Below are 19,704 nucleotides of genomic sequence, written 5' to 3'. Positions count from 1 at the left end.
ATTTAGAAGCTATACAAACAGAAAACAAAGATGTCTCTCCATCTTATACCCTAGCTGTTAATGAAGAACTGAAACAGATGAGTCTAGTGCAATTTCAAGTCATCCTGTTGCTGCTTCTAAGGAAGGTTGTGAACAATAATGGAAAATGCCAGGTTCAAGTGGTTTTGTTTGTTGTGATTCTTCCAGTGCTTTCAGAGAAGGGTGAAGTGATGTAAAACTGTCTGAGCCCTGTCCGTTAGTGCTACTGCTGATAAAATAGTGCTTCTGGTGGTTTAGAGAAAATAAATTCTGAAAGTTTTCCATGAGAATAACTCTTCTATATTTGTGCATGTATTTGGAATGATTGTGTGTGTGTATTGATTGCTTGGGAGTTGCTTTACATTTAGTAAACATGACATTAGTCAGATTTCTCTCTGCCTCATTTTTTTCACAAGCGTGATTTCATGTTGGCAAATCTGTGCATCTGGAGTTCCTTCTTTCCAAATTGGAAATATCTTACCTGCCCATACCATGGGACTATTTCAAGCAAAAGCTGCTCGTCAGGGGAAGAGTTTTATTTAATCTTTTATGATCTGTAGGTATTAGTTGATAGTTAGATTGTGTCCAGTACTTATATTTGCTCCTAAATTGTACTGCAGGTGTTTTTAAAGTGAAAGCTCGTCTGAGGCTTGACTAAAAATCGTAATCGTATTCAAATACATTTCATCTGGACAGTATTGCTTTCTATGGGTCTGCATTTCTAGGTTAAAATGCTCATTTTAATTTCTCTAAAGAACAGAACATCATTACTATTTAAACACCGATAATCTGTTGACTAAACTTCTAAACCCCTTAACCAGATCTGACAGAAAGGGCAAAGGACCTCAATGTTAAGGTCATACAGAAACCGTGAAAATTACTGTCAGGAGGGAGAAAGAGAATGAGATCCATAAAATCTTCCTATTGAGGGAAAGGTAGAAAAATTACACAAGAATAATTGTACTGGATAGTTTCGGTTCATTTTGCCCTATATCTTCTCTCCAGCTACGTCTCAAACACATATCTAGAATAAAATGATAAAAAGATTGGTAAGTAAGTACAGGTTCCCCCAATACACTTCCAGTCTCCTGTCATTTATAGTTTATGAATACTTTGAGCTGGAGACATCTCTATTTCTCTTCCCTGAATTTGGTCAGCAACTCCTTGAAGCCATGTCGACTTCTAGCATCACAACATTTCTAGCATAACACCAAGATCCTGCTCTTGGGTGGGTAAAGATCAGCTCAGATGTAATAATTTTATTTATTAGGATAGGATTTGTGTTTTCTCCTGTGCATCACTTGTTACCTACATGAAATCTCAACTGTCATTTTAATGACAAGTCATGTATACTATAATATCCCTCTGTAGTTCTTTGCATTTTAGTTCTCTGTTGCCCTTTATTACCCTTGTCAGCTGTCTTTGTTACTTCTGTGTTTTTGGCGTAACTTATAAATGTGTTTAGCAGTTCAGGTTTCTTAGAGAATTTTGCTGCCAATGTCAGTCCTTGCAGTGGATGGAGATTTCACTCCTACCTTTCTCCTTGGTCCACCTGCTCATCATCCATGCAAGAACTTTCCTTCTGGCTGCTTAGCTTCCTTCAGAGCCTTAGGTGAAGGATTTTGTTGAAGGCTTTTTGGAAATCTGAGTGTATCTGACAGGTTTGCCTTGTTGATTTTTTGTGAATCTCTCAAAGAACTGCAGTAGTCTTAGAAGGATTTGCCTTTAAAAAAGCCCTGTTGACTTTTTCCCAAATATACTGTGTTTCTGCAGGTGCCTGCTGATTCTGTTCTTTGTTATAATTTCAATTGATTTATCAATAGACATCAGTTTTACACTATGTGGTTGTACAGTTCCTTGGGTTCCCCTGGGACCCTTTTGTAAACTGGTGTCGGATTTGCCACTTTGCAATAATTGGATGCCAAAGTGGTTTTAGCTGAGAGGGTTGTCTGCTAGTATGTAACAGTTTATCCATTTCAACCTTGAGTTCCTGTTAGGCCCCTGGGATAAACAGCTTCTGATGACTTCATACTGTGTGGTTTGTCCGTTTTTCCAAATAAGTTTAGGGTCATAAAAGTTTTCTCACAATCCTCCTCTTTGTGGAGTTTTCTGAATGTCCCCAATTTCTTCCACAAGGATGCCAAGAATTAATTTGACTTCTCCACAATGGCTGTATCTTTTCAGAGAGCTCTTTTCATACCCTAGTCGGCTCCAGACCACCCAGTGGTTCTGGAAAGCTTTCAGTTTCTGAAAAGTGACCGTTACCTGCTCTGCCCGCTAGCCGGTAAGCTAGCACAGCCCCACGGGACAGCACGTAGCTGGTTCTGCGGTGGGTGAGGCACACACCCAGCCTGCGCAGCTGGCAGGAAAGCCGGGGATGTGGAAGGAGCCCCGTGTATGGCGGGACAGCCCATGTGAACAGGTAGAAGAGTAAGGAGCGTTGGGGAGGTGAACACAGGGAGCACGGAAGAGCTGGGAAAGATGAGGGAGTGGGTTCAATGATGTCGGGAGAACCTGCAGTGTTTTGAGAAAATGAAGATGTAGGGGAACTGGTGGATTGTAGTGGGTTTATTAGAGGGGATATTTTAACAAGCCATGGCTAGAGTGTTATAGGAAGATGAAAGGAGATACACACGGTGAGTGTAAACCACAAGCCATTAAAACTAATGAAGCCCTGGATTTTTTTCTCCTCTTTGTGAAGCAGTTGTCTTAATAAGATACTCTCTTCTTCTGTACCATTTTGTATTTCACTTCCTGCTGTCACCATCTTGTTCACTTTCATTCTTGTTTTTCTAGTTTTGCTCGAATTCAGTTCTTTGATTGCTTATTCATTATTCATAAAAATAGTACTTGGCATTCCTCACCTTCAAAGCTCTTTGCAAGCCTGCTGTGTCTGAGCCAAGATCAATGGTTAAGACAGAACTATAAAAAATGCTCTGCTGATGTGGTTCTGATTAATTCACTTTTTTTTTTTGTTGGATTTTTGGCTAATAGCATAGCCAGTTGCAGATGGATTTATCTTGAAAATGCATCTATTGGAATAGTATCATGTGTCTACATTATAAACATGTGAGATATACTGAATGCTTTCAGCTCCCTTTCAATTAAGTGAGGGTTGAATGCCACCTGTCTTCAGGGCTTAGCTATATGGAAGCATTATAGGTGGTCATCGTTGCAGTACTGAGTAGTCTGGATATAGAAAGGAGAAGGAAATGGTTCATGTCCTGAAAAGTAGGTGATCTAAGGATACACTCCATGTGGGTTGCTTTTATCAGGGCCCTGAGGGCACTACTAGTCTTTACTGGCTCTGACTGGGCTCTCCCCACCCTGTTCACAGACCAGGACCCCATTGCAGCTGACTGTCAGCTCCTGCCCCAGTGATGCAGCAGCAAGGCTCCACACAGCCCTGCCTGCCCCAGCCGTGGGCCTGGTTCACCAGGCCCACTTGCAGTCCCATATCCCATCCTGGCTTTGGCTGGAGTGCCCAGTTCCCAGGGCTGGGGCTGTGGGGCTGTGCCCTGGCTTGTGCTGCTCCCTGGTTTACCTGGCCACCTGGAAGAGCCCCCAGCCCACTGGGAGCAGCCATCCCTCGGGGCACCTTGACAAGTTGGGTTTTCTGTCCTCTCTCCTCTCTCCTCATTAACTTTTCTCTAATTATTATTCAAACTTAGCTGTGTTTTTCACTGCAGACTTCTTACTTGCAAAGGCTTTAGTAATGAAACCATTATGGAATCCATGACTGTGGTGGTAACTTTCTTTTGTAAAGTGTTTGATTTTCGCCCTTCTTTAGTGCATGTTTCATCAATGGGGTTACAGTTCAGGAATATGTCAAAATACACATTAACCTTACTTTAGAAACAATAAACCCTAGAAAGTAGATATTTATCAAGTAAAAGGATGCAATATTATTTTGGAAATACTAAGAAAGGTTGAAAAGAGAGAGTCTGATTTTTGACTGCAGTTTTAAGCCACAGAAACACTGCATAAAAGTAACGCCACATTCATCATTTTATCATTGAGAGCAATATCTCTTTTCAGTGGGTTACAGTTGTACAGGGCCTTGTTGTCAGCTTCCAGTGTCAGGGATTTCCCACCATGTTCTCAGTGTTGTCACTGAGACTTGTGTCAGATCTGAATGGAGTCTCATAACTGTGTGATGCAGCTCAAGAAGCCACAGTAACAACTTCTCAGTGTCCAAAAAGGTGCATCAGTTGCAGCTCAATGGAGCAAAGCTATGTGACCCACTGGGCTAAAAGCAAGCACTAGCCTTGTCCAAAACCTCTCAGGCATAGTGTGGGTATCGGTTGCCATCTGTTTTGAGCAGCGACTGTTGGGGTGGTGTAACATGATGGTTTTTTTGCTGCTTGTCAGTCTGGAAAGGCAGCACAAAGAATCACAGAATAATTCAGACTGACTATCTTATAGGCCCTCAAAGGCGCCCAAGGAGCAAGGCAAAGACTAGGGGTAATAACTTGGCTGGGATTTAGGTTGTTTGGGCCTGTGACTGCAGACCTTCACTGCTTACTTTGGACTGTGTAGTAAATTGATGTTTGCTTTGATAGCTTGCTAGTATTTGAGTTGTATTTGAGTTGCAACAAGGCACTAGGAAATTATTCATGTTGAATCACTGCATTTGGTTATATGAATTTGTGGCTCACTACATGCCTGCAGTGCATCTGTCTGGGTAGCACAGCCCTCTTCCCATGTGTAATTTCCTATTGATCTCACTAGACTGACTGAGAAGTCTTTCAAGTCCCCTTTTCAAAGTACTGCTACATACTGCCAACATCTTCTGTCTTTCTGAGTCAAGTACCATTCATAACTCCCCTTCCAGTGCATGTGTCATATATATAATATATAAAATAAATATTACATGGTAATGCTATCTAGGACCCTTTTCCAGAATTCTTTTGTTTGTGTCTGATGCATACTGGAATTATCTTTAAAGATGAAGTCTGGAGCTCTAGCGACTCAGAGGTGCAGCTTTTTTGCTTGCTGGTTGTATCTGATACAGTTGGCCCGATAACAGCAAGTGCTGCAGCTACATCAGCAATGCATCTTTCTAGGAAGTGATGAAAGCAATGCAGTGTTTGCAGAAATGAAATCACTGGCCTTCTAAACTTTTATACCACAGCAACCTGTTTAGCAACAAGCACTGAGAGCATGTAGAGCCAGGGTCACATACATCATCAATATCCCCAGAAGGTATGTGTTTCTGTTGTCTTAACAGGCAGTAAAACTAGGCAGAGCAGTTGGGACAGTTAACGGACTGTTCTTTATGGAGTTTTTAGAAATCAAATAAGATAGTTGTACGCTTTCTCTCACTTTGCCTGAAACATTAAAATATATATTTAATGCAGATAAAGGAACTGTGTTCTTGTGTGCATGTTAAACTGAAGTGAGGGAGGAATGCAACCAAATGAATTGGTAACAGTGATGAAGTTTGTAGATTTTTACTTCTGGGGTCCAGGAGGGACTGGGACTTAGTTGTACTGGCTGACAACAGATAAAAGCATTCCAGAGTCTTGAGAGAGCAGAAAGAAGCTTTTGGAGTAGAAACTAGCTGACAGCATCTAAAAACATCTTGTTATCAGAGTACATAATAATAATACATCTCTTATTTATTATAAATATACAGCTTTATATTTGCCTGTGTACACATGCATGCAGTTACTGAAGTAATGAGGTCTGTGCACAGATTTCTGAATGTGGGAGCTGGGTCCCTATTAAAATGTTTCTGTAACACTACACAGCTTTGGGAGGATTCTTCTGGATGATGCTCCTTTTGGGGTATACATAAATGGAGTGATACTGAGAAAATGATTGTTCCTGCACTCTGCAACGTGTAAGCCTTACAACAAAGAGTCCCTGCAGATTTTATTCCCTATAGAAGGAATAAAGAATGCTACTTCTATAGGAGGTATATTGGAATATTTATCAGGTTGGTGTGTGAGTCAGGGAAGGGCTTTCTGTCCTAATTGCCTTCCAGTAATCTGACTTTCAAATGCTCTTCCTTTGGATTTTTATCTACATGTTTTCTACTCCCTTATGCTGACTGAAAGGTCCCTTGTTTCCAGGGTGAGTTAATACTGCTCCTAAATCAGTCAGTTGATATAGAAGAATAAGACAGGAGAGAAACAGAGTGGTAGCATGTTTTATTCTTTTGAGAATAAGGGAGGAGGGGATTACAGGGGGAGGAATTAGGTGTCTGAAAGAAAAACTTGGGAAAATAAGATGCCTTGCTGAAAGGTAAAACTCTATTGATGGGATTACTCCCAGAAAGGCAAATGAGAATGCAGAAGACAAACACTGAGCTCAGTATCTGGAATGGAAGAATGGGAAAGGAGGATTTGGCAAGGGGTCAGGGAGATGTTGACTTGGCAGAGAGAAGGTATGTAGAAGTGGCTGTAACCTGGGTAGTGCCATTGGGTGAGCAGGGCAAAGGCAAACAGTCTCAACCAGAAAACTTGTCCTGAAGGATTTTGCTTGCAGAGGTATTAAACGATTGCACAAAACTTGCATGAAGGAAATCAAATAGCATGGGCTAGAAAGAAAGTGTTTTACATTAGAGCAATATAGGTAATAGGCAGGAAGAATTTGGGGTGACTCTGCAGCTAGACAGTTGTGGGTAATTTGATAATATGTGGCTGAATAGGACTGGCTAATACCTCTAACTGTTGCTCTGCCAGCAGCAGGGATTTATTCCTTAAAAGAGGGTGGGAGAGAAACAAGACCGTAAGTCAGGGACATACAGTCAGGGAGCATGTGTAGAAAATTAGAAAAACTTTAAATGACAAGGGAGGATTAACCCATGGATCTTGCCTGAGCTGGATTCACTGGATAATTTATTAGGCTAGCTCCTATTTCTAGCAGAGAGCTGGATGTCTTACATAAAAGCAGTTAGTAGTTAAGTGAAAATTAGGCTCTTTAGTAAGCAGTGAGACAGACAGTGAGGAGCTTGTTCCTTCTCTGTAGGCCTTGGGAAGTGACCTGGGTGGGTGGAGAGTGCTTGCGAGTAGGGTTAATGTCCCTGCTATGGTGAAATTCTCCATTTCTACCATGTTCCTCCGCTGCAGCAGAGAACCCTTACAATGGCACTTATTAGCTGGGTGATCATCAGGGAAGAGCTTATATGAGGATGCAGAAAGGACAACAGGAAGGAATGGAAACAGAGCACGAGCAGGGAAACATTGAGGATGGGAACGCAGGGTGTGCTGCATTCAAGTCAAAAGAGGCTGTGTGGAACTAGAGGCTGGATTGGGACCCATACCTAGGGGTCATGTAGATTTTGTGGGATACTCTGTGCGTGGAAGGAAATTAGACTACATCTCAATGATTTTTTGAACTTTTGTTTCTCTACCTGCCCACTCTCCACTACCCCATGTCTAAGTGTCCAAATGGTATACATTACCTTCTCTGTTGTAAAATATATACATAAACATATACTAATATAAACATATATACATAAACTGCCCTACAGGTGCAGCTGCACAGCAAACCCCGTTTTCACAGCATCACTTGCTGTGTAACCCTGCATATACCTTCTTTTCCCAAGCAGAATTAATCCTGTTGCATCTTGCAATTATACTTTTTTCTCAGGATATTGCTATTCTTCCCACTAACCCCCTGTGTCCTGTTGTATGTGGATCCCATCAGCTGCATTAGGCCCTTTTTTCCTGAAAATAGGGTATTCCATGTGCTTCTAAGACAACGTATTTTAGTTGGTTCCATTACACTTGTAACTTCTTGTCTATACTATCATACTTATTGCCAGCATCCATTCAGACTTTCTAAACACAAAATTAAGGCTGTACCTAATGATGGTCCAGACCTTGACCTCACCATTGGACACAGTTGAATAGGGGGAAAAAGTCCATGTATGAAATTCTGTTGCAGTAAAAATTGGGGTTTCCTTATTGCTTCCTTATTTCTTTTAAGTATCTGGCTTGGAGCCAAGGATTTGGGATTAAGTGGCTCTATTGATCTGGTGTGGAGTGACAGTGCTCATAATCTCTGAAGTAATGAGTCACCTTTGCTGCCTTGCTGAGGGGGAGATGATGTTATCCTCTTTCAGATGGTTATTCAAAAGCTCTGAGATTCTGTGAATAGGCAAACAGTGACAGTTTAAGGGAGATTATAAAGCTGAATGTGCTATATGGCTTCAGGAAGCTAATACTCCTAGTTATTAGAGGCTTGACGTTTCTGATGTATTATTCTCTGCCACTGTTCATACTAGGGATACAGTCCAGTGAGACAATCTTTTTTTGCGAGACAACACATAGGAGCTCTGCTTCATTTTCATTGTTTTTTTCCTGTGTTGCCATGTCTGTCTGGTACATCTGTGTGCTTTTTATTTACAGGGCCACAAGATGAAACGGCAGATTGATGTTTGGGGGAGCTGGGGTGAGTGGGGCAAGTGCAGTCGGAGCTGTGGTGGTGGAGTCAGCTTTCGGCAACGGCACTGCTATTCCCAAAGGTGAGGGCTAACCTCCTTTTATTTTCTTTAAATGTTTTTTTTTTCTGTTACTGAGCTCCTGCACTTATATTCCGATATGCATCTAGAACAAAAATGACGTAGTGTTTGACTCCAGCGGAATAAGTGACCTGAGTTCACTTTGAGATGATCCTCAGCTTCAGTCTTGTCACTGCTGTTTTGAATAGTGCTCTCTTCAGCACGTCCTTGCTTCAGCTCCTTTGGTTTCTGGGTGAGATCTGAGGCTGTGCAATCAGGTGATGGGTATGGCAGCAGCTGTTCAGTTGAGGAAGAGGTTGAACAGTCCAGAGCAGTAGGTTTCTCTGCCGAGAGCTGGTGACTGTGCCAAGATTTTCTCAGGCTTGTGATTACCAGAAAGGTAAATTGCTCCAGAAGAAATGAAAGAGCGGACTTGGCTCAAGTAGCATTAACACTGTGCTACCTCATTTGCATCTGGGTTAAGTTCAGTAAGGATGATGAGTGGGACTACACCAGCTGGGAATGACAGACCTTAGAGATATTGTTGTGGATAACAAAGAAAAGAGGGGTGGGTGTGGGAAAGTCAGACTTTCAACAATATCCTGAAAAAAACTGCCTCTTTATGTTTAGAGAAATGAGAGTGGGTTTTTAAATAGAAGAATCCAGAGTTACGGAGCTCTGCTGCTTCCCACCCAGGAGAAAGAAAGGTCTCTTGAAGGCTGCCCATTATGGTATACACCTGCCAGAATCCCTGGAGGCCTGTCTCTTCATTTTAGAAATTCTGGATATTAGCCATTGGTTGGCATTTCAGATCAATTTCTTCCGTAACTGTTACTCTCTGTAATTCTCAGCTGGAGTAATTTGACTGGAATGATGGTGTTGCACACTTTCACCTGCATGTTTAGCTCTTCCTACTAATGAACCTAGCATGGACATGAGCAGCATGATAGATGATGTGCCTACCTGTTGAATTGGCTACTGCCCTTCTGCTGCTCGTAACATGTTGCTGGTTCTGGTATGGACACCTCGACTGTTTGCTGGTGGACAAAGGACTAAAAGCTCTGCTTCTGTTATGTAGTTGAAACGTAACCCTGAAGCACTATATTGCAGTCATTCGTGGTGTGTGGCTCACTCATGCCAGAATACAAACCATAGCAGAAAAAGGCACTAAAAGATGCAAGCTTGCTTTAATGGAAAAGGAGTGCATTTTAGTTAGTTTGCTGTTTCAGGGAACTGTGTAAGCATGCTATGTTTGATATGAAGGCAATTTGTAATGTCTGCCATTAAATGATTTTTTTGTGTGTGTGTGTATTCTTCAGACAGCTTCATGTTGTTTTTACTGTCTTTCAGGACAGAAGGCCCTTCCAGTTGTGTTGGACCAACTCAAAGCTATCGGTCATGCAATATTCAGGTGCGGTGCTGTTTTTTGGTTTTGCTTGCATGTTACTCCTTTTCTCCAGACAAACATCATTCTTGTTCAGAAGTAATAAGTTGTTATTAGTTTCTTTTTCTCTGACATCACTGGTGGATGTGGTTCATCAACAGTACCCCTTCAAAAACATATTGAATATGTGCCCCTCATTTTATATGGAAGCAATAACAAATAAAAACCAAATTTTTGTTGTATGTTTAATTTTTCTCTTTTTTATAATGGCCCAATACAAACATTTTCTCCTCCAAACAGAGCTGCCCAGAAGGCTCGCGGGATTTTCGGGCAGAGCAATGTGCAGAGTTTGATGGGACAGAATTCCAAGGAAAGAAATACAAGTGGCTTCCATATTATGGAGGTAATGATAAACATGTAGAGTTGCACTTCATCCCTAACTATCGACAATATGTTTTGAAGTGGCTGTAACGTTCCTGACTGTAGTATCCTTGTAGGGTACTTCCTTAGCTGGAGTTGGGGGCAGAGAGTGGTGTGCAAAAGATCTTTTTGCCAGCAGCAAAGCATTGCTCCCAGGAAGACACTGGATGCATGGGCCAAGAGACAGCTGTCATTGCAGCAATACGTAGTTGTCTCTTGTAACAGCCATTCTTTCAGAAATATTGCTCAAGAAAGCTGGAACTGGTTGCAGCTAGGTCCTAAAGTATTAGAGAAGCAGAAGCTCTGCCGTATTTTTCAATATGGGCAAAAGAATATTAGCAGGGCACAGGAGAAACAAATGCATATAATTAATGAGTCCTTCAGAGGACATGAAATCTCTTTCAGTTATCCCATGCTTTCTTGAGGAGTCATCTCACAAGAGGCAGGTGTAGGAACCAGAGGTCCTTGCTCTGAACTTTGGTATGTTATCATTCACAGTTTAACAAATTACGAGGGACTTCAAGATGGAATTGAAGTTTTGTTTGTTGGCTGTTAAGATAACAGCTCCCTTGTGTTCTGTACCAGCACTTGTTCTCATTCTAGAAAGCCTTGTACTCCAAGGGAGCATAAGAACTGTCCTACTAAGCAATAACCAAATATCCATCTGCCCAATGTGTCCCCTCCACCACTGGCCAGCCAAGGTGCCCAAGGAAATGGTTGCGTGCATTGAGGCTTTACCAGAATATCTTTTCAGCCCCCAGCAGTTTGTGACCCAGAAATTTGTTCAGTATCTGCCACTTAATATCGGTCTACCCCGCTGTTTCTGCTCCTGTGATCTAAAACAAGGCTCCTGATGTGTTATCAAGCTATTAGCCATGGTATATAAATTTTGTTTCTTCTCTCCTACCAGCACCTAATAAGTGTGAGTTAAACTGTATACCCAAGGGAGAAAACTTCTACTATAGGCACAAGGAAGCAGTGGTAGATGGGACTACCTGTGAACCTGGCAAACGGGACATCTGTGTAGAGGGAGTTTGTCAGGTTAGTCATCTTGTCGCTTCCTTCACTTACCATTGGGCTGTCAGTCTTTCTGTTGCTTCCTTTTGTTCAACTTGGTCTTTCATAATAGCATCAAAAAAGGAGAATCATTCAGTTTCCAAGGTGCTGAGGAGCATGTGGACAGCGTTCATCTATGGTCTCTGAATGTGAAGCAGAAGATGCCAACTCTGTCCTTTCTCTGACAACTCCTTCCCTGCCTCATCCTGACTTCCCAGACTCCCTAGATTCACGCTTCCTCATTACATCGGTCCAATGTCTGGACATTTTTTCTTTCTTTCCTCTGTCATTACAGTTTATTCATATAAATGCTCCTGTGCTCTGACAGGCTGTTGGCTGTGATAACATGCTGGAATCTCCCAAGAAGGAGGACAAGTGCCTGCAGTGTGGAGGAGATGGCAGCACCTGCTATGGTGTGAAGGGTACTTTTGATGTGCCTAGCCTCCCCAAAGGTACAGGTGATCTAGGTAGTTTGGGCAAGTAAGAAGGAGAGAGTTAAACTGAACTACAACCAGAGCTGGTGGGGACATCTGCTCACAGGATTATTGTAGGCAGACTTCCATGCACTCAAAATGTCTGTATGACATGTGGCTTTTTATCTGCTTTAGCATCAGAAAGTATATTGATGGCCTTATCCTGGGAATCACTTTCTTAGTTCTGTACAGACTGAAGGACTTGCTGCTTGCTGTGCTGCTGATGTCTTTCCTTGCTCAGCCTCCAGCAGGTACTATAGATGTACCACATGAACATAGCTATATACCACCTTCATACGAATGTCCCCTGTCCAGTGTCTTGATAGCCCCATCAGGATCAGTGCCGTGCTAGAAATGGGACTGCATCTTCTGCATTTGGCTAATTTTGAAAAATTTTGAGATAACAACTATGCTTGTGATCAAATCTTTTGGTGTTGAGCTCCAATATGATGCTTGCTGAAATTCCAAAGATTAAAATCTGAAAAATTGACTTTGCACTGACCCCTGTACTTACTTTTCTGAGGTGTAAATGGAACTTTTCACACATGGACTGATCTGTGGATAGTGTAGGGTGAAGCTATTCAGAATGCAAATAGTGACAGCTGAAATGCTTCAAGCCACCATGATAAAGTTCATCCAGTTCAGGCAACAATGAAACCATGAGCATCTTTGGCACAGAAGAGTGACTGTGTGGCATCCATAGGCAGATATTGAATAACCCCTCTTTTTTTTTTCAGGTTACAATCAAATCTTCATCATCCCTGTGGGAGCCACAAGCATCCGAATTAAGGAGGTTATGCCCAGCAGGAACTTCCTGGGTAAGACTGATGTCAGAACCCATGTTTCAGTCCATTTGGATTCCAACCGTTGTGTTAAAATTTGCAGGTATACTGGGCTTTGGGATGTTTACCTTAAGGGCTTGGTATGGTAGAGGGAAAAACTCTCTAAATACCAGGATCTGTCTGGGCTTCAGGTTTATCTCATTTTCTCTCATGTGGTGATCTTACTGTGGGTGGGGAATAAAAATACCCAAACCACATTCAGACTTCCTGCTTGGAACTTACAAGGAGTCTAGCTGATATAGCAAGATTTGGCTATGGGTTCTGCTGTTTGCTTGGTGAATGTAAACCCTAACTACTCTTGCCATCCAAAAGTTTGTGATGGACTTCTTTTCCCCATAGATATCTTTTGGGTATTCCTCTGTACAAGCTCAAACTGGTCATGCTGCAGAGGGCAAAAAGGAGGGAGAAATGCTGAGGAAATTCCAGTGGAAAAAGCAGATACTCTTCTGCTTTCTGACTCTTTCATCGCCCAATGCTTTGGACAAATCACTCTGGGAATGTTTTCCATTGTAGAAAACTGGATGCAGCACCAAAGTCTTTGTTTTCTGAATGGAATGTCTGATGAACAGGATGATGGCAGGTGGACGTAGAGGCAGTGTCATGTGAATCCCACATCTTAACAGCAAGCTGACATAGGCTTTGCCTCAGTGACTTACAGTGGGGAATGCAGAGACAGGGCTGGAATATGCTGGAGGCATTTGGCTGTGCAGCGAGAAAGTGCTTGGTCTGCAGCAAAGCTGGCAAGAACCACTGTCTGAATGTGGAGTAGCCTCTGGCAAGAGAACCTTACAGGGGGACAGCATTGTTGGAGGATGATGGTCACCTTTATTTGCCACACCTATGACAGTGCTGAGTGGAAACGGGAGCATCCCTGTGGAGTTCTTACGGTCCTCTTTCAATACGTAAATTTTTGCTGTGTTGGTGGACACTGCCACACTAGATGATTGCCACACTTAAAGGGTTGTAGTACTGATGTAAAGGAGCTGGGGTTCAAATGGCAGAGCTGAGAGCTCTGTGGATTGCCAGTACCCTGGCAGTCTGGAGCAGGCTCTGTCTGGTGGTATCTGGAGCCAAGTGTTAGGTTACAGGTGTGTTAATTTACTGCCTTTTCTTCTCTGGCTTGTGGGTTTGTTCAGCTGTCAAGAACGTGCAAGGGGAGTATTACCTGAACGGGCACTGGACGATCGACTTCAGCCGAGCACTGCAGGTAGCTAGCACGGTTATGCACTATGACCGTGGCTCAGAGGGTGACCTGGCCCCAGAGCTCCTCCATGCCCAGGGTCCCACCACAGAACCCCTCATCATTGAGGTAAGCGGCTGTGCCTGCCCCCCACGGACACTCTTGCTCTCATGCTTTGTGCAGCAGGAGTGCGTTGGTGGGGACCACATGGGAAAGACTGGAGAAGTGACAGGGACCTCAGGAATCTTACAAGGCTGTAGGCCACCAAGCTAGACCACAGTGGTCATCTTGCAGAAATAGCACTGGTTTCTGCTCTGGTGCTGTTGCCCAGAAAGGAGCAGGGTAAGGCTTGGTGTTGGCTTCCTGCCCATCCCTGTGGCTTCTGACTTGAAGGGAGGATGAGAGTCAGTACCAGGTAGGGCTGGGGCAGGGACAGGCTCTAGGGCACTGCTTGTTACAGTGTGCCGTAAGCTACGAAATGGCACTTACCGTTACAGGAGCAGATGGATCTTCAGACACTGAGAGGGATAGATGCATCCTTCTCTGAAAAATAATGCTCTCTAGAGTATCATAGGAGTCCAGGAGAAAATGCAGCATAGAGAGCAAGTGCTTCTTGAACGGGAGGGGCGCAGGTCAGCTCGAACTCAGACACGGTGGGGAAATGCTGTGAAGGGTGAAAGTGCTGCTGCTATTTCTGACTTTCTCCCATGCTTTCACAGCTCATCAGCCAGGAGCCAAACCCAGGAGTACAGTACGAGTACTACCTGCCCGTGCAAGGGCAGGCGGCGGGTTACAGCTGGAGCTATGGTTCCTGGAGCGAGTGCAGCTCCGAGTGCGGAGGAGGTAAGGGCACAGGACCCGGCGGCTGGCACCCGGGCTCCATCCACACCCTGAAGACAGTGTGACTGCGTGCTGCCCTCTGCAGCTGCCTCCCAGCGGTCCCTGCTGGAAGACAGCACGGGTATCTGCAGCTGGCAGCTAAGGTTTTGTCAAGGGAGGGTCGCATATAGAGAGGGTCGTAACAAGACTATACTGTCTTATTTTCCATGCCTTTGTCCTCAGACTTGTTACTAGGATCTGTTAAGAATCATCTTAGACAGCCTTTGGTTTGTTTTGCTTCAGTTCTTCATGTCCTTTTCAGGACTTTTCAACCACTTGAGATACCCTTTCCAAACTGACCTGGCATACGTAACTAAATCATGTCATTCCCCTCTACCATAGCCTGGAAGATTACTTCTTTCCAGGGGGACTGTCAGATCTCCTGGAGTGTCTTGTCACATTCAGTTTACAAATTCTTCCATGAGCAAAGACAGGGATTTTAAGCTAAAAAAAAATCCCAAAACTAAAAACCCTAATAAAAAAACCCTCTCCAACTGACTAGTATATAGAGTTCCTGTCAGCCTCTTCTGGTCTTCTGTCCTAGTGGCCATTTTGATAGCTTTTGCCATACTGTGGTTGTAGGTACTGATACTGTCTTTGCCTGGGCACTCTTATCCTGTAGGATGCATCAAGAGTTGCAAGTTTTTCTCCCCTATCCAGTCTTCACAAGACTGACCTTCCAACAGGAGGCTCCGAGTTCTGCTGCTGTATACTGCACACATCATGCAGGGTTCCTTGATGAACAATATATGGATATGGTGCTTCCCTTGTGAGTCTCAATGCATAAAACAACAGCAAAATGCCTCTCAGCTACACAGAACTATTCTTACTTTTCCAGTGGACTCCAATACTGTGGGGAAGCATCATTTGTACATATAGTGACAGACCAAGAACTGCACTTGACTCTTTTCCAGGTTGGCTGGGACAGACATGGATTCTGTGCTACTTGAGAAACTTGTCTTGCCAACACCAGTGCATTGCAAGCCTAGTCCTGGGTAGCTTGTGTTGATCAGGATACTCTCTTGCTTCTTCTTTAGGTTTCCAGTCTCGCTTGGTGTTTTGTACCATAGACAATGAAATTTATCCAGATTATATGTGTAGTGGTAAACCACAACCAGACAATAACCGGACATGTGGCCATCAGACTTGTCCCCAGACCAAACGGTAAGACTTCCTTTCTTCTTCTGGGCTCTTAATTCTTCCTGAGGTGCTTTTGGAACCAAGAAAAAGACAGACCCTCTCCTCCTACCCTCCAGCAGGGTTCTCTCCAAGAAAGTGTTTCACTTCTTAGAGGAAGCCAAATACAGAGGGTGGTGATGGCAACACTGTGATGAGCATTTCTGTGTGCACAAGGAAAGGGCTCAATACATCCTACATTCATTTTATAGACCAATTAAACTTGCTTTCCAGAGTAAGGTTGTGGAAGACAGTCTTCTAGTCCATATAGGAGATAAGAAACAGATTCTGTATTTTTCATTATCTTCCACTGGAGCCTGCAAAAACAGAGTAGGAGGTCATTTCTGGATTCCCAGTGTCCTTGCTTTCAGAAGGAGATGAATCCTGGAATCTTTTCATTCTCCAGTGTTTTCAAACCCCTGTATCCAACCACTTCCACCTTGTCCCTTGCTGGCATAGCCTTACAGTTGGCTTCATATAGCTCTTACTTGGGCATCCAGAGCTGTGACCAGAGCCTGAACTGTCTCCCTGTGTATCTGGTGGGTGCAGTGGAGGCCTGTGAGGGTGCTGCTGTGTGTGAGAGGGCATTTGGAAACCTGGGAGTGTTTCTGAATACATGGTAGCCTGTAGATACTTGTTTTAAGTTCTTTAAATCCTTTGTTCTGTGTATAAAGGACTTCTTACATCTATCTGCCACGAGCCTGGAGTCACAGTGGAGCACGGAGCTCTCAGATGAAGAGGTAACAAGGAGAAGGAGTTACAGAAAACACAGGAAGGCAGTTGCTCTCTTCTGCTCTCCATCTGGCTGCCCACTGAAGTCTGTGGGGGCTTTCTTCTTTGGCCCTGGTGGTAGCAATGGGTGGTGCTTTGCTTTTGATTCTCGCCGATGAAAATGATGGTGGAGGGTGCTGGCTGGCAGCTTCGCTTAGTTGGTGTGTGTGCCCCTTGTAACTTGATTCTTATGGGACTGAGAAGAAGACAGATTCTTCATAGTTTTTGGCTGCTTACCCTGGTAACCTTTTTTTTTTCTCTGGAATCAGGGTAAGGAGATGAAGAGATGTTCTGGAATATTTTTGTTTGATTTACCAAGATAAATAAAAGAACAGAAAGGAAAAGAGAGCATGATGGATTGAACGGTTGAAACGTTGGCCAGGATGCTAGCATGCCGTAACAAAAGCCTCAGAGTTTCTTAAAAGCTCTTCTTTCTTTGGCATGGGCCCTGGAGCAGGCAGAAAAGTGCCTAGAAACTGATGAGTACAGGGATGTGACAGATAGAATACTTACAATGCACACTGAGGTATGAGAAATAAAAAAAAATAATCAAAAGCAAAACAGTTGTGTCCCAGCTGCTAATAGCTTAGGAGCTGAAATTCTTTGCCCTCTGATGAGAGTCCCAGCCTTGTGGTTGGCCTTGTCTTACAAAAGAAATGAAACAAGTGTCAGAGAAGACGTCTTGACTGGCAATTGAAGAAAGTTGTAGGTGAGCCCATCCAGTTGATACAGCCTTTCCAGAACTGTACATTTGCTTTAAAGGAGGCAGAACACAGTTGGGGAGGGGGATTATTTCCACTGGAGCTACTGAAAAATTTTGATCAATGAATTTGTTTTTAACCCTGCAACCACACCACTCTAAGTGGCTTCTACTTGCTGTAATTTTTTCCTTTCTAAAGGGAACATCTTATTTTATAGCAAATGCCCTTGAGTTTTGGGCTGATATTTGCATCTTTGGCAATAAAGAATGGTATCTTAAGGAGATGAACGTGGCTGAGTCCACTGTGGAGTTTCTGGTAGGGTATGAATGTGAATTAGCTGGCTGAAACACAGTTTCGGGGTGAGTCGTGAGGGCAGATCAGGGAAGCAGCTGAAGGCTAGGGGAGAAAATATGAACTGCCTTCACACCCTGGCTGGGGCTTACCTGACTGCAAGGGGAGGTAGCAGCTGACAAGCAGATCACCATGATGCTCCCCCTCTACCACCAGTGCTTTTTGACTGCACAGCCTGCTGGAGTTGGGAATGAAGCATCATCTTTTAGTAGGACCTGTAGCGATAGGACAAGGGGGAATGGTTTTAAACTAAAAGAAGGCAGATTTAGATTAGATATTAGGATAAATTCTTTACCGTGAGGGTGGTGAGGCACTGGAACAAGCTTCCCAGAGCAGCTGTGGATGCCCCATCCCTGGCAGTGTTCAAGGCCAGGCTGGATGGGGCTTTGAGCAACCTGGTTTAGTGGAAGGTGTCCCTGCCCATGGTAGGGGGGGTGGAAGTAGATGACCTTTGAGGTCCCTTCCAACCTAAACCATTCTGTGATTCTATGTTGTCTCTGAAGCCAGACCATGTAAGCTGTGCTCCCAGCTACCTGGGCAGCTCTGAGCCACAGAAGTGAACAGGGGCAGGGATTTTAGTATAGAAACAATTAGATTGTTTTGTGGACATTCCCCCTTCCATTAGCAAGGGTATTTTGACGACAACTTCAGCAACCAAACACAGGACAAAATCTTATTTAAAGTTTTTGGGGCCTTTTTGTGTGTGCTGCTCTTAGAGAATTTGGCTAACAGGAGGAATAAACCAGCTTTCTGCTGGCTGTCAGTGAAAAGTTCACAAGCACTCTGAGAGTCTGGCATGGTTTGCATGCAGAGTGAGGTCTTGGCTTGGTTTTACTGTTTCTGATAATGGCTGGAGCATAATGAGTGATAAGGCTCGTACGGATTACTTTTCTTTTAGCTGGTTGGGATTGTTTTCTGTTTTTTCTTTCTTTTTCTTTGACGTTCCATTCCAGGGATGAATTTTTGCAGGCATCAGGAGACCAAAACCATGGAGAGAAATCTTCCCCCTCAGGGAGAGCTCTGCACTTCCAGAGGAACAAGGGTTTTGTAGTTGGGAATTTGCCTCTGGAGTGGGACTCATGCTCTGCATTGCCAATTAAGCTGGGCCATGCTTGGTCAAATGGGAACTTGCCTCTGACTCTGTTCTGCAAAGGGACGTTTTCCCTATCTGGTTACAACAGGGACACAGCACTGACCTCCCCTGTGTCTCTGGGTGGTTTAGCTGGGCTTACAAGTTTTTTTGCTTGGTTCTGCAACCTGCAGGTGGAAGACAGGGGAGTGGGGACCCTGCTCAGCTACCTGTGGTGGGGGCACCCAGACTCGCTCCGTTTATTGTGTGGCATTTGATGGTCAGAGCTCCCGAGGGGTGGTGGACGACGCTGAGTGCATGGCCTTCGCACAGCAGCCGCGCAGCAGTCAGCCCTGCAACATGAGGCAGTGTGCGAGCTGGATCCCAGGGCCCTGGTCAGAGGTGAGTTTCTGCGGTGGAGTTACTGCTTCTTGGCACCTACTGAAGGAGGATCTGCCAAAGCTTGGGGGTGAAGAGCCAGGCTTCTTTTCTGGGACTGTAAAAGGTGTGTGTCCCTGGATAGGTGGCATGCAGAGGTATAGGACTTGTCCCTGCAGTCCTGCAAACAAGTTGTCCAGCTAGCTAGCAGCTGTGTCCTCCTATAAACACATTCCTATTCCCCAGAACTGCGCGTGCCCCTGCACCTCTGCATCTTTCATTGTATGTTCTCTCTTCTCTGGTCTGCCAGTCCATTCCCCACTCCTGTATTTTTATCAGATCCACCAGACCTGGCACTGGCAGAGTTTCACAGTCAGGGCTGGTGAAGGTGGAGGGTGAAGCACGAGAGCTGCTGATCAGCTGATGATGTGCAGTAATGCTCCCTCCTCTGTAAAACAGGATCTCATGGCTCTTGCCTGTGCTATTTATTTCTGTGCATATTGCTGCCTCAGCATTACTCGCCCCAAACAGCAGTACTGTAATCACAGCAGTCA

At 44.0% G+C, this 19,704-nt stretch overlaps 1 protein-coding gene across 4 annotated transcripts in view; it reads left to right on the top strand.

Moving 5' to 3' along the window:
• Positions 1 to 19,704, top strand: part of PAPLN (papilin, proteoglycan like sulfated glycoprotein) — a 55,622-nt gene that overhangs the window by 16,536 nt on the left and 19,382 nt on the right. For 3 of the 4 annotated variants that reach the window (XM_040602479.1, XM_040602480.1, XM_040602478.1), the window contains exons 3-13: positions 8,379 to 8,494; positions 9,821 to 9,881; positions 10,155 to 10,257; positions 11,185 to 11,315; positions 11,659 to 11,782; positions 12,541 to 12,621; positions 13,782 to 13,954; positions 14,545 to 14,668; positions 15,742 to 15,868; positions 16,555 to 16,620; positions 18,967 to 19,174. In XM_040602479.1, coding sequence (XP_040458413.1) covers positions 8,379 to 8,494; positions 9,821 to 9,881; positions 10,155 to 10,257; positions 11,185 to 11,315; positions 11,659 to 11,782; positions 12,541 to 12,621; positions 13,782 to 13,954; positions 14,545 to 14,668; positions 15,742 to 15,868; positions 16,555 to 16,620; positions 18,967 to 19,174 — 1,314 coding nt within the window. The remainder of the gene's footprint in view (positions 1 to 8,378; positions 8,495 to 9,820; positions 9,882 to 10,154; positions 10,258 to 11,184; positions 11,316 to 11,658; positions 11,783 to 12,540; positions 12,622 to 13,781; positions 13,955 to 14,544; positions 14,669 to 15,741; positions 15,869 to 16,554; positions 16,621 to 18,966; positions 19,175 to 19,704) is intronic. The other variant, XM_040602482.1, reaches the window with a different exon arrangement.

Source organism: Falco naumanni, chromosome 7 (assembly GCF_017639655.2).
Source record: "Falco naumanni isolate bFalNau1 chromosome 7, bFalNau1.pat, whole genome shotgun sequence".
Classification (NCBI taxonomy): domain Eukaryota; kingdom Metazoa; phylum Chordata; class Aves; order Falconiformes; family Falconidae; genus Falco; species Falco naumanni.
Note: the sequence above shows the minus strand (reverse complement) of the source record. Positions and strands in the feature narration are given on the sequence as shown.